This window comes from Boleophthalmus pectinirostris, unplaced genomic scaffold, assembly GCF_026225935.1.
Source record: "Boleophthalmus pectinirostris isolate CB_2022bp ecotype Guang Dong unplaced genomic scaffold, ASM2622593v1 HiC_scaffold_10, whole genome shotgun sequence".
Taxonomy (NCBI): Eukaryota; Metazoa; Chordata; class Actinopteri; order Gobiiformes; family Gobiidae; genus Boleophthalmus; species Boleophthalmus pectinirostris.
Genome location: NW_026570971.1, coordinates 23,967,554 through 23,981,760, shown reverse-complemented (window position 1 = coordinate 23,981,760; position 14,207 = coordinate 23,967,554). Strand labels below are relative to the sequence as shown.

The window sequence follows — 14,207 nt, the reverse complement described above, 5'->3', positions numbered from 1 at the left end:
CGACCAATGAATCGAGACCTTTTACTGTCCTATTTGAGAGTGTGAAGACAGGCATTTCATTCTAATGTCATTGTAATGTTTTGCGTTTAGGCTACATTTATATGATGGCCTGAACAGAAGACATAAAAGTGACGTTGCGTCTTCACTTTTTATTTTGCGTTTAGACGAGCATTTTTGGGAGGGAATCTGCGTGCATACGGTGACGCAAAAGTGTGTGGAATTCGATTGGGTATGCACGCCTTCGACATGTTTGTTTCTGTGCATTGTATGTCAAGTAAACTCGTATGCGACGTGATCAGACCTGACCAGAGTTTTGCGTCTTGGGCAGTGTAGATGGAAATGCTACGGTGGAGCGAATTCAACTTTGCCACTCAGGAGGGCGGTTTCAGATATTTGCGTTTTTAAGCTCCAAAAACGTCATCACCGTCTAAGCGAAAGGCACCAACGATAAAATATTTTGTCAGTTTTACCCACAAGCGTTCTCATGTAAATAGGTCCTTAAACTACCTTTAAATACCGTGTCTGTGTCCTTGGCAGGTCAAGCTTTGATTCATTGGCATTCACTTTTATTCACCTTTTTGACCACCTTTGTGTTATCCCTCATTTTGAACTACTTAATTTAAATGTTTTAATACATTTTTTTAATTTAATTTTATGATATAAACCTGGTTTTAGTATAGCTCTGTTGTTATGTTCCAGAGTCGGACCCAGTCATGTCCACTGTTCACAAAGTACCTTGCAAAAAGTTCTAAGTCACTAAATAAACATGTTTCATTTGCAATTCCTATACCTGGATTTCAAAATGATCACCTCTTCTATGTTACTGGTGCAAGGTACTGTGTTAATGATTTAAAGCTGATGTCATGAACATTCCCTGGGGGTGTGATGCTAACTGTAGGCACTTCTCTGTCTGAGGCATTGCAAGAATTTAATCTGAGCTTTGTTTTAACACAATCTGACCATAAAAAAATGGCTTAGCTGGAACTACAACAGGTGTGCTCCTAAACAAGTCTGTCACACATAAAATTACAATCACAAGCTAGTTTGTTTTTTGTTTTTTGTTTTCATTTAGTCACACTCACTTTTTTTGCTGAAAATCAAACGCCTAAATAGGACCATGAACGCTTGTATTGATCACAGGCTTGAATCCATTTTGTGTTTTTTCTTTAAGTTTTCAGACAATCGTAAAACTTTTTTGGCTGTGTTTCCATGGTAACTCGTAAGCATTTCACCATTAGAAATACATGTAGAACACTCCCAGCCTGATGTCACTGCACTGTCAATAATCATATATCAAAATTTTTCTAAAACCATCACTATAAATGGTCGTTTTTTAACAAAGAAGCAAAAAGATAACTCTTATTCTGAAGTCTTACTCTTTTTGCTGACTCTTTTATGTGTGTTTTAGCCAAACCGAGATCTGGACATGTTCATCAATGCCTCAAAGAATTTCAACCTGAACATCACATGGGCTACCAGCTTCACAGGTACAAGTCATCTGCTGTCTAATGAAACTAAATTCTGTCTGTTTAAGGTAGGGCTAGGTTCACACTTGTGCTGGTTTGGTCTTTCTTTGATCCTGGTTTAGTCCTAATGTAGACTTGGTTAGGTCTGGATTTAGTCGGAGTTTAGTCGGAGTTTAGTCGGAGTTTAGTCGGAGTTTAGTCGGAGTTTAGTCGGAGTTTAGTCGGAGTTTAGTCGGAGTTTAGTCTGGACTTGATCTGGACTTTGTCTGGGTTTAGTCTGGTTTAGTCTGGTTTTAGTCTGGTTTTAGTCTGGTTTTAGTCTGGTTTTAGTCTGGGCTTAGTCTGGGCTTAGTCTGGGCTTAGTCTGGGTTTAGTCTGGGTTTAGTCTGGACTTAGTCTGGGCTTAGTCTGGGCTTAGTCTGGGCTTAGTCTGGGCTTAGTCTGGGCTTAGTCTGGGCTTAGTCTGGGCTTAGTCTGGGCTTAGTCTGGGCTTAGTCTGGGCTTAGTCTGGGCTTAGTCCTAATGTAGACTTGGTTATGTCCAGGTTTAGTTCTAGTGTTCTAAGACTGGGCTTAGACTGGGCTTAGACTGGCTTAGACTGGCTTAGACTGGGCTTAGACTGGGCTTAGACTGGGCTTAGACTGGTTTTAGACCTGGTTTAGACTGGGTTTAGATCGGGTTTAGATCGGGTTTAGATCGGGTTTGGACTGGGTTTGGACTGGGTTTAGACGAGGTTTAAACTGGGTTTAGAGTGGGTTTTGTTCTTTAGTCCTCATTTTGTTGTGAATGCAGCCTTAGTGGGCTGTTATTGTCTGTTATTGTCTTTGTCATGTGTAGCAGGTACTCAGACCGGTGAGGAGATCCCCATTGTGTCCCGGAGCAACATCAAGGAGTTTAAAGACAGTTTTTCCAACGAGAACTTTGATTTCCGCAACAGCCCCAACATCACGTTCTTTGTCTACGTCAGCAACTTTACGTGGCCCATTAAAATTCAAGTAAGCTTTTCAAAAGGTCCATCCATGTGGCCAGAGTTCCTCTCCCCCCTGTGCAAAAAATTCAAAATTTTCTGTTAGGTTCAGTTATGTATCTAGTTTAGACATGCTACAAGAATGACATTTTGCCTGTATGAAATATATAACTAACATGCTTTTTTGCAAGTTGATGTATTTGGAAGTCCAGCTTTTAAAGCAACTGATAATAATAATAATAATAACCTGGACTGCACTAACCATGCAACTTTAAGAAATGTATGCATATCGCCTAATACTAACATTACAAACAAGCTTTTCTATATAGTCATAATATTTTACAATAAAGTGATTTTGGCATCGGACCATGTCTTTTTCTGACTATATGTCTATTGTTTTATTAGGATCACCATTAACTGCCATTGTAATCACTGCTAGTCTAGTGGGATCCTTTTAAATGTTGTACATGGTTAAATGATGTCAACTAGCCTGATCCATCAGACGGTTTCACTTCGTAGAAACCGTCTGACCATTAGGATTCGTTCGCTTGATGGTAGTCGGGTACTTTTTCATTTAACCAATCGCTGCTATTTGATCATGACGTATGTAATGCGCCGCTAATGGGGCTAACTGGTATATTAAGCTTTTCCCATATCCCATAGGAAGAAGGACAATAACGTCTTTCCCCTTGATAAAATTCGCCAAACATTCTCTTTATTCTGGCTTTAAATCCTCGATCTCGAGCAGTTTAATACTGTGGAACATTTCAAGGAAGAGCTATGACATTTCCATAGAAACAAGAAGGTAACTGACCAAAAAGTTACATAGTGCACGTTTTAAAATGCAGTCAATCGCAGATAAATTAGACCATTTTAAATATTACAATGTCCTTATGCATTAGTATTTAAATGATTACTGCACATTGCGTGCATCACCATAGATGTATGCATATTTACACTAATTCTGTAGAAAATTAATCTTTAGATTTGACGCTCTGCCGGTCCTCTCCTGGCGTAAAGTGTGGCAGAACATGAAAATAAGGACGCCTTGGAAACCTTTGAGTAAAATATGACAAGATAAATCAGTCACTTAACGCGTCCGGGGGGATTAACAAAGACGGAGAATGGACTGCTGGTACCTTTGGTTAATTGATCAGGTCCAGGCTTTGAAGCACAGTCGTATCTCCCTCAGACAGTCTCCGAAACAACATTGTTCCCTGTAACGTTCAGAGCGGAGAGAGGTGATGTGGGATGTTTATGTATAAGAGCATTATCGCTGTGTGACAAATTGAAAATGCAATGTATGTTTTTACAGTTGTCAGCGCTTCTGGCTCTGCTGCTTGAATCTCATCATGCTTTATATGGGCTTCCTTTACATCAACCTTGCATTACTTTATACTGAAGATAGTGAATAATGCTTGCTATACTTTTACCAGCATGTTCTTGGTTGCCTATAATACTAACCCGATTCATCAAATAGTCAAAGTTCATGTAAATTAGTTTAGTGTTTATTGTTTAGTATTTGTTTTCTAGACTCTGGTACATCATCAATCACCATTCATGCCATACTAATATATTTGACTGATGTTTCTTACATTTAACTTTCAACCACTGCACTTTTTAAGAGGACTTATGACCACCACTTGATATGTAATTTTAGCTGTGGCCCTCCTTCCTGGGGCACTTCCTCTTTAACGCTTGTGTTGTGTTGTTGCTGTATGAGAAGTGTGACCTTTTGTGTACTATTGGCAGGAACTAATTCGAAACCAGTTTACTGCGGAGTTGTTGAAACATTTCATGACTTGGCCAAGAAGGGTTCCAGGGGTTAGATTTAGCACACATTTTTATCAGATCTTCAAATATTGTTCCTATATTGCACAATAAGTGACCAGTTCAAGTTATTCACCATTTTTACTGGCTTTGCAACTGCAATATTTCCAGGTCCAGGTAAGGTAAGGTATATTTTTTATTATTGCTGAGATAGGGACAATAATCTTAAATTAGAAGACTTGCCCTCTGTTTGTAATGGCAGTTGTTTTGATTGTGATTCCTGTTTTTCTTCCATATTTGCTTCTTTGGGGCATTGTCATTACTATATTTTATCAGCTTCTTTGTGTTAAATATTAGCGTGATAACTATTTGTAAAAATGTTCACCCATGCACTGTATATATATGTATAAAACAACATTACTAGCCTTGACAGTGTGCTGAGGTAGCTCTGTGGTTATGAATGAGCCTGTGTTGAGTCCACACAGAGACCTGCTGTGCTCTACTCCGGACAAGTACATCCAGGGCTGGGTTTACACCTCGCCCCAAGAGCTGCAAAAGGAAAACCTGTTCACACATAAATGCAGCTTTGACTTGAATTACCAACCAGCTCGTAGCTAATGGTAGTAACAGTAGTAATAGTAGTCATGTTTAATGCTTTGACCTGCCTTGTACCAACTCTTGCATATTTATATTGAAGCTTCATACTGTACATTAATTAATATGCATTGTCCTAATTCAAATAAGCCAAAATAAACAGTAGTGCTGCCTACCTAACTCACTCCAGTTCAGCACCGGACTAGATCCCTTAACAAATCATATGACAGGTTTTGATGACTCTCTAATTTAAACTTAATTAGGTGGGATAATACTTGGTGTAAATATAAGTGATAGTTTTACACAAATCAAGAAGCAATTTGTGAAGAAAAGTTGAAAAATATGAAGTTGTTTACAGGAAGTAGACAGATCTATTTGAGAGACTTCTATATTTATAACGTCACACTGAGGAGAATTCTATAAAATGTAACTCTAAACATCATTTCCACAAAATAAAGATGTTTCCTTCTATTTTTATTTATCAAATGATAATGTCTGTGTACTTTATAGGAGTTTTGCATAAATTGTTTTCACTTAGTTTTAAGGCTGGCTTTGAACCTTTTAAAATTTGATGGCATCACTTATAGTCGCTCTCCTTTTTGATTGTTGTGATTCACATTTGGAGTTTAATGATTAATCAACCAGAACCAGAAATATTGTCTAATGTACAGTATATTGGGCAAAATTTGTTTTAAGTTGCAGCTAAGTGAGTCCGTTGAACTTGAAGTAGCTTGACATATGTGGGAATTCTTATCCAGTGTTGTCTATAGTATTTAGGTTTATGTTTTGTACATTTTAGGATAGGTATAGTCATTGTCAACCCTTGCTCATATTCTCTACATTTGTCCATTTGAGTCTAATATTGATTCTTATGCAAAACATCTCTGATAGTTGCAAAGGTAAACTCCACCACCAAGTCCTGTGTGTAGTTGTTTAGTTTTTCCCCTGCTTCCCTCAGTCTTTTCCGGGCACAGATTTAAGCGGCCACTCCATATAAGCTCCTTCCTTCTGCCCTCCTCCTGAAATACAAGCCCCCGTCCTCCATGCTCTGCTCTGTCACCGCTCAGCCTTTAGCCGCTCACAGCTGGAGCGGACTCACCTGTGCCTTATTTTGGGTAGGATCATATAGGACATCTACCCCACCCCCCAAAACACATCCTTCTTATTCATGGAGCTTCGATAGCAAGGTAACATCTCCTCTTCGCTTTTCTCCGTTTAACTTCTGTGCCTTCAAATGAGCTGTTAGCTTTTTAGCACTGTAAACTTCACCTTTTCTTGAGTATCCAATGAAATAATGATCATTTTGATATGATATGGACCAGCAACACTTTCTGTTTATATTTGGTAACATAGCAAGACGCAACTGACAATGCAATCCATAGCTTTATACTGTAGAAGAATCTATATTTATATGACAGAAGGACCAGTGATACTTAAAGCTGCACTATGTAACTTTTCTGGTAGAGGGTTTTCCACCTGCTTGTCTCATTGAGGTGACTCCTTTGCACAGAATCTTGTATTTATTAAGTTACTGTTTTTTATTGACCTTAAAAAACAAACCAACAAACAAAAACAAAACAAACAATGAAACACAATTGTAACTGTTGGTGAGGTCTTCTCTCCACAGATCTGACTTGTAAATTATCACTGTAGGGAGAAGCAGGACAAGTTTAGTGCCATACTGTGTAACATGACAGCCAAAGCAATAACATCTCCATGGAGACAAGACGGTGATGTGCCTTCCACCAGAGAAGTTACATTACGCGTACAGTAAAGGCGTTTGATTCGTTATTAAATGCGTATGCGCCCTGAGCTCGTCGTGGTCATTACATCTTAAACAGTGCCAGGAGCAGCCACGTCTCTCGGAAGCTTCCATTTCCCCCATTTATTCCCGTATCTGTACTTCCCTTCTGCATTGTGCCCGCCGTCGGGGTGGCGTTTGATTGGTCGCGCTCGTAGGCGGCTGGCCCTGCGGAGTTGGCACAGAGAGCAGAGCTGGTGTGAGCAGTCGAGAAAGAGCAAGGGCAAAGTGGAATGTTAAGATGAAACACATGCTGCATTGAGAGTGGGCTGTGTGCTGCCTAAGCTCTCTGTAGCCCAGCGAAAGCCAACTCTCTCTCTCTCTCTCTTTTCCTCCTCCTCTCACTCCATGTTTCTCCCTCTCTCCCTTGCTCTTTATCACCCTGTCTCTCTTCTGTATTTTTTTTGTTTGTTTTCTCTTTCACGTTTTCTAACTCCCTGCTCACTCTCTTGCCTTCTCTCATCTACTACTGTCTCTCTCTCCCCTCACCTCTCGCTCCCTGTTTCTCTCTCTCTCCCCCTTTCTCTCTCTTCTCTTATCTCTCTCCCTGTTTTTTTTCCTAGCCCCCACCTTGTTCCTTTACACCCCCCCCACTCTCTCTCGTCATCTTCTTCCTCTTGCTACCTGTTTCTCTCTCTCCACTCTCCCTCCTCCCATCTCTCTCCTTCTTCTGTCTATTTTTCTGCTTTCTCTTGCACGTTTTCTAACCTCTCACACATAATCTGTCTCTTCTCCATCTCCCTCTCTTGCTCCCTCTTGTACTTTTTCTCAATATTTATCTTCCCCCTCCTTTGGATTCTCCTTCTTTCGCCCTCTCCCATTCCTTTCCACGCTCTTCTCTTCTTCTTCTTTGTTTCTCTCGCTCCTTTTCTCTCCCCTCTCTCTCTCTCTCTCTCTTTACTTTCTATACTTACTCTATACTCGACCCTCTCCTCCCGACTTTCCCCCACACACTCTCACACTGTTTCTTATTCTCCCTCCTGTTCTTTCAGTCTCCTCTAACTCTTTCTCTCCTCATTCTCTCACCCTTTCTTTCTCTTATTCCCTTTTCTCTCTTCCCTCTCTCTTTTTTCTTTCAATCCTTCTCTTGCTCCATTTCTCACTCACTCTCACTCTCCGCTCTCCTCCAGACTTTCTTCCACACACTCGCTCTCCATTTCTTTCTCGCTCTTTCTGTTTACCTCTCCTTTCTCTCTCTCTCTTCCTCTCTCGTCTGCCTCGCTCCTGTGTTAATCTAATGTCAGACGTGTGCTCCTGTGAAGCCTTGTGTATGTTTTCTTCGCATTTATAATCTCCTCTGCACTTGTTGCTTTGCTGCTATCTGTTGTCGATTCAAACCTGCTTTTGTTCACTTCGTTACAACGCGCTCGGTGAAGAATTAACACATCAAACTAGAAAATGCAGAATATTTCACTAAGCATAGATTCTTGACTACAACAGAGCACTGGTATCTATGTTACAATGAACTCCTTTTATTGCATCTTACTGATTTGACATTTGACAGTTTGTTTCCCAAAATAACAGACAGATGCACTATGTAAGTTTTCTGTCTTGTATTTACATTAATAGAGGTGAAAGGTTTTTTTTTTGCTATAAAAATACATTGAAAGACATCCATTCTTTCTATGAGTGGAGTTGCCCTTTCACAGACCTGAACCATAATTTGTGGTGGCGTTACTTGCTATCATGATTCAGTTCTCTACTCTTTTAAACTTCAACTTCAGTACTTCATCTCCTTTAAACTCACACATGTTCCCCACCTACTCTTCCCATTTGTCATCCTTGATCATGTTTTGAGTGACAGGCGGATTTAACCAATCACGGTGAAGTATAATCTCTCTGGAGCCACAAGTGATTTCGCAAGATTCTAAACTCTGATCTGCTCTATTCATCATACACCCGTACTTTTGTCATATTCCCCCACCTTGTGCTAAAATGTAGTAAGACCTGAATACTTTAAAGGTGCTCTTCTGGTGGAGGGTCTATCATCTCCATAGTGATGTTATTGCTTTGCCTTGGATGTTCCACAGTATGGCATTAAACATTATTACGTATTTATTCAATTACAGCTGTTTTTATTTTGCAAAAACCTGTCTGTCATCATTTCTGTGAGCAAGTCCACTTCTCCACGGATCTGACCTGTAACTTGACCTGGTGATGTGGCCTGCTTGTCTCTGCGGAGGTGTTATTGTTGTGTCGACAATGTCTCAGAATAGCATTAAACATATCCGTCTTGCTTTTGCTCAATAACATGGGTTTTTATTGACCTAAAAAAAAAAAGCATTCTTACTTTGTGTGGGCTCAACTCTCCACTGATCTGACATGTAACTGGCATGTAACTAGACAAGTGTAATGCCATACTGTAGAACATTTCAGTAAAAAAGAATGTGCAGTTGAGCAGGTAGTGGACCCCTACCAGAAAAGTTACACAGTGCACCTTTAATATGTTCTATATACAGTAGCTCTGCATTGTGGTTGTATGTTGTGGGTCCATAGCATTGAATCAAACATGACCTGATGTGTGGTGTAATAGGCCTAGTATAATGCAGACTGACCTTTATTGTCTGGGGGCTGTGTTTGTCCATCTCCCTGTGTCCTGTGGGACCGGAGCAGAGCCATGGGACAGCTCAGATTTATGTCCCTGTCCCGGTCAAGGGCAATGACAGTCAAGCATATCGACCCTGTTTTCTGACGCACTATAGGCACTGCTCACTGTCACACTACTCCATGTATGTATTCAGGTGACATTTTGAGGACGGATGGTTATTGACAATTCAAACTAAATATTCTATGGCAACAGTGCACATTTGTTTTCATCACTCTGAAACGCATGGATAGATTATTAAGGCTATTGCAGTTTAGTTGTGTTGTTGTACTGAAGAAATATTCAAAATTTTTAAGTAAAATAAAATTATGAAAAGATGTAATTAGAAGGTATGTGGCCATTGTTCAAAATAACACCCCGTGTAAGTAGAGTAACAGAAGGCCAATAGGGCAAAAAAGTCAGGCAAAAATGTCAGGCAAGACAAGCTTCTTACCAGTGTTGTTACAAGAAAAGAAATCTCATTTATTCTTCTAAATTCAACTCCAAATCACACACTTGTACTGACAGAGGATCGTCTATAGACCTCTCGATTAAAAGACTCTTTGCTGATCGCTGACAATTAGAAATGATTGGATTTTGGTTTGATTAAAAATTGATTCTTTGCACAGCCCTTCTTCAGTCACACAAACTTGAAAGTCATGACTGCTGCTACTCATGTTACTGCTTCTGACTGTAAGGAGGGTATGTTGTCAAGATCAAGTTTATTTATAGTACCTTAAACAACACGGTCGACCTAAGTGCTGTACTGTAATTAAATATATAAACACAAACAGTGACAAATGGTAAACAGTAAGCCCTCAAACTGAGACAGTGAATCTTTAGTAGGGACCGTAAACAAATTGAAATTCGCCGCTATAACTGCTAGCCTGGTGAGCTTTAGTTGACCAGAGCTGTACTCTATGGGTGACGTCACCCCTCCTTGGTCCACTTCTTTATTCAGTCTATGGGAGGGATTTAAAAACAGGGAGTGAGTTAGCCAGCCTAATCTGCAGGAGGAAGCCAATTCCTCAGCCTTGGAGATTATACAAAAGCATTACTCATTAAAAAGATAGTGGTAAAATATTCACTTTAGCACCTAGTTTAACTAGACCAAACTTGTGCATAAGTTGGAAGCTGCAATGATGAAATATCCCTCAACTGCCAAAGTGTGGTCTTTTCACTGCTGACTGCACTGCCATCATAGAGCTTGAATCATCAAAGCCCAATCAACTGCTGAGAGATTACTCAGAGAAGTTTCTCCCTCCCAGACATGATTTCTGTCTCCTAACGAAGAATTTAACCATGTTTCTAATGAAAGAGTAATCACAGACCAATGACGTTAAAAGACCCATATTAAGCTATTTTCATTTCTATGTTATAATGTTTCCTCCTCAAAAACACACGTTTAACACACACATTCTGAATATTTAGGCTGAGGTTTTCTCTCTAGATTGAAAACACTTTGTTCCACCGTGTGATGTCATGTGGTAATAAAACAAGTGCTCCACTGTGTTTTTAAATGCCATACACCTTCACTAGAATCATTTGGATAATTTCAGCACTGAAATTGTCAATCTATGCTCAGCAAAAGGAAAAAAGTAGCTGTTAACTTAAAACCTACCACTAAATGACATCTTAAAGTGGAACTGAGCATTTGGAGATTTGGAGATGTAGACAGACCTTTTAAAAATAAAGGATTTCTCAAACTTGTGAATGAAACAAAACACAAACCGCTGCAGGTTTGTGTTTGAGGAGGTACCAGCATTATAACTTGGCTAAAAGCTCACAAGAGTAAATTTAGTGTAGTATAAGACCTTTTTTAAAGTATGCAACTTTGCTGGTGTAGGGTCTGCCACCTGCTTGTCTCCACGGAGATTATTGCTTTACCTGGAATGTTTCACTATACGGCATTATATTGATCTTATTTGTATTTTCAATTAAGTTACTGATGTTTCTATTGCTAAAAAAATGACCTGTAGCTTGACCTGATAGCATCACTCATCAATAGAGATAAACCTGTCTCATTCCATACTGTGAAACTTTTCAGGCAAAGCAATGATATAGATGGAGAAAAGCAGATATCCTCCACAAGAAAAGTTACATAGTGCACCTTTAAACGCCTGTGATCTGGTGTTTGTTGCCATGGTGATGTCATGACACAGTAGAGATTGTAGCGCACTCCTAATTCACTGTCCTGTGTAGAGAGAGAGAGAATGAGAGAGGCAGCAGCTGTGTGCTCGGGTCTATGTGTATCAGGGCATGCATGGTTGCCTGATGAGGAGGCACGGCGGTAATCACTAGGAACTTGGCAAACATCGCACTATAGCTGTGAATTAGCACAGAATAATATGAAAAGCACCCAATACTGAAATGGGGAATGATAATGTAAATATATGACAGATCAGCCAAGAGGAGTTTTTAACTGCAGATTATAGAGAATGAAAGGGCAGATTTAAAACTCATTATGCTCCTGTAATTGTGCCACCCAGCCTCCCAAATCAAATGTCTGTGTTAAAGACTGCTGATGCTAGTGAGAATACTAACGTTTATACCATTGTGTGAAGTATAAAGGTGCGATAACATGAGGGACAGTGACTCGGGTCGTAAGGAGATTGCCTACTAGAGAGGTTGATGGTTCAATTCCAGCTCTGATAATGTCCATAATGCAAGACTCTCCGCCCCATTTTCTATCATAGTTATGCGCAGTGAAATGTTATAGTACACTGAGCATTTGGCGTAGAGAGGAAAGATACTGAGCATAAAGTGAACATTTTTCCCCCGAAGCTTGTGCTAGAAACAGAAAAATTGATGTAGGAGTAAGGATTTTGGAGAGTTTGTGAAGGAAAACTGAAAAATAAAAGAATGTATGAAAGTTAAGTGGCCCAAACAGTGGTCCCAATATTATTTTGGTTGAAGTGGGACTAAACGCCCACAATCACATTTTAAATAGAGCTGCTAAACTGGGCAGAAGAGAGTGATGGGGGAGGAGGGGTGGAGCCTGGAGTAAAAGGAACATTGTGATTGGTCGAACATTTCAAACCTTGCAACTGTAATCAGGTGTTTGTCAGAAACGTCTCGCTTTATTCAGAGCAGTTCTGTGTCATGTCACCAAGCACTTAAAACTGCAGGTGCCATTAGAGCTAGGACTCACTCATCCTGTTGATTTATTGTCAAAGGGCCCATATTACATTGTTTTGTCATTTATGTTATAATGTCAGTTCCTCATCAGAAACATAGCTGGAGTTGTGTTTTGTTTCTTTCACGTTTTAACACACAGATCCTGCATATTTAGGCTGAGTTTTTCTCTCAAACAGAAAACACTGTCCCAAAACTACTGCTTCATGACATCACAAGGTGGAACAGAGCATTTTGAGCTTTGGAGATGTAGACAGACTAATAATAATGCAGGATTTCTCAAACATGCATGAATGAAATGAAACAAAACTCCAAGTATGTTTGTGAGGAGGTAACATTTAGGGGTGTCAAATTATCGTGTTAATTGTGATTAATCGATTACAGTCATATTTAGCGCGTTATGTTTTTTAATCGCGTTAATCTTATTTTTAATCTTTAACTTTACTGTTTCTGTATGCGAGATGCCTTATTATAAAATCTGTTTTTATGTGTTGTTAGGACACAGTCCCGCACTGTGCAGTCCTGCTCTGCAGAAAAGAATTGTAATTTTCATTCCCGTCCTTGCCCGCATCTGCGATAAACCTGCACACGTCTGATCTCTGAAAACATCGCGACACAGACACAGAACAGACTCACCTTCACCATCAACATCCCTCTGTCACAGAGAGAACACTCATATTCCACTGAGTCGTGTCCTTGAGTCCGACAGAAGCTGAACTGCATCAGTGCACAAGAGCGTTTACAACAGCGTTTTGTTTTTTTTTTTCTTCACTTGGTTTATGCAAATTAGCCATGAGGTTTTTTGTTTCATTTTTATAAGACTTGCGCAAAGCTGCATTAAACACATTATAATGTCAAACAGGCTGATGTGGCTCTAGAGTGGTGATGGTTTATGTGTTGTAAAGTTGAGCTTATTTATGCAGATTAGTAATAGTAATAATAATGATGATACTTATATAAAAATGTTAATGATAGTATGAAAATAATGTAATAATGAATTCAAATGAAAATACCTCAAGTTGAAGCTTTTGTCAGCAATTTTTAGGTGAGATTAAAAAAGATATTAATTAGATTAATTAATTACAGATCATAATTAATCTCTCATTTTTTTTATCGCTTGACAGCACTAGTAACATTATAACATGGCTTAAAACTCAGTCAGTTTTGAGTAATATAGGTAATTTACGATCCACTTCAATATGCTTTATATCTTACTCCATGTTCATATTGTTGCCATTACACATCTATATGCATAAAAAGTAATGCTCTCATTGTTGGTTAAACTAGTGTCAGTTGAACCCACTGCGATATTGCATTCATTTTCATTCTTTCTCTTTTATAGTTGCTCTTTTCTAGTGAAACCTGTTGAGCCCCCCTCCCCCTCACACTTTTCCTCTATAGTCCGATAGTGTCACAAAGCATTAAACAGTGACTATGTGCAGCTCAGAGACCCAGAGGCGGGCTGTCAGGGCCTGCTGGGAGATCGTTCTAAGCCCCTAAAGAGTCACCCTCCGCTGGGCACATAACCAGAGCAGCAGCCCCCCGTCGCCTCCGTGTCCAGCATGAGCAGACACATACACATACTATTAAAGCACATGTCCTCACGGTGGGATCACACGGGCTCATTTAAAGGAAAATGTGTAGTAAAGTTATTGATGATAATAATTGGCTTTGACACATTTGATCACATATGGTCTGGCAAAAAAAAAAAAAAAAGTCTACCTTCTTTTTATCATGTTATATTATAGACTATAGCTACAGTTCATGTACTGAGAAAGACAGAAGACCAACCATAAAAAGATTTCTATAGGGAATTCAATTTTACTCACAACATTCTTGAGTACCTATAGTCTAAATGTAAATTTCGGGTGATAAATCTATGGTGGAATT

At 39.5% G+C, this 14,207-nt stretch overlaps 1 protein-coding gene across 1 annotated transcript in view; it reads left to right on the top strand.

Annotated features, from left to right (window-relative positions):
- atrn (attractin) overlaps positions 1-14,207 on the top strand; it is a 210,609-nt gene that overhangs the window by 76,043 nt on the left and 120,359 nt on the right. The window contains 2 exon segments of the mRNA XM_020921620.2: positions 1,409-1,487; positions 2,304-2,461. Of these exon segments, the coding sequence (XP_020777279.1) occupies positions 1,409-1,487; positions 2,304-2,461 (237 nt within the window).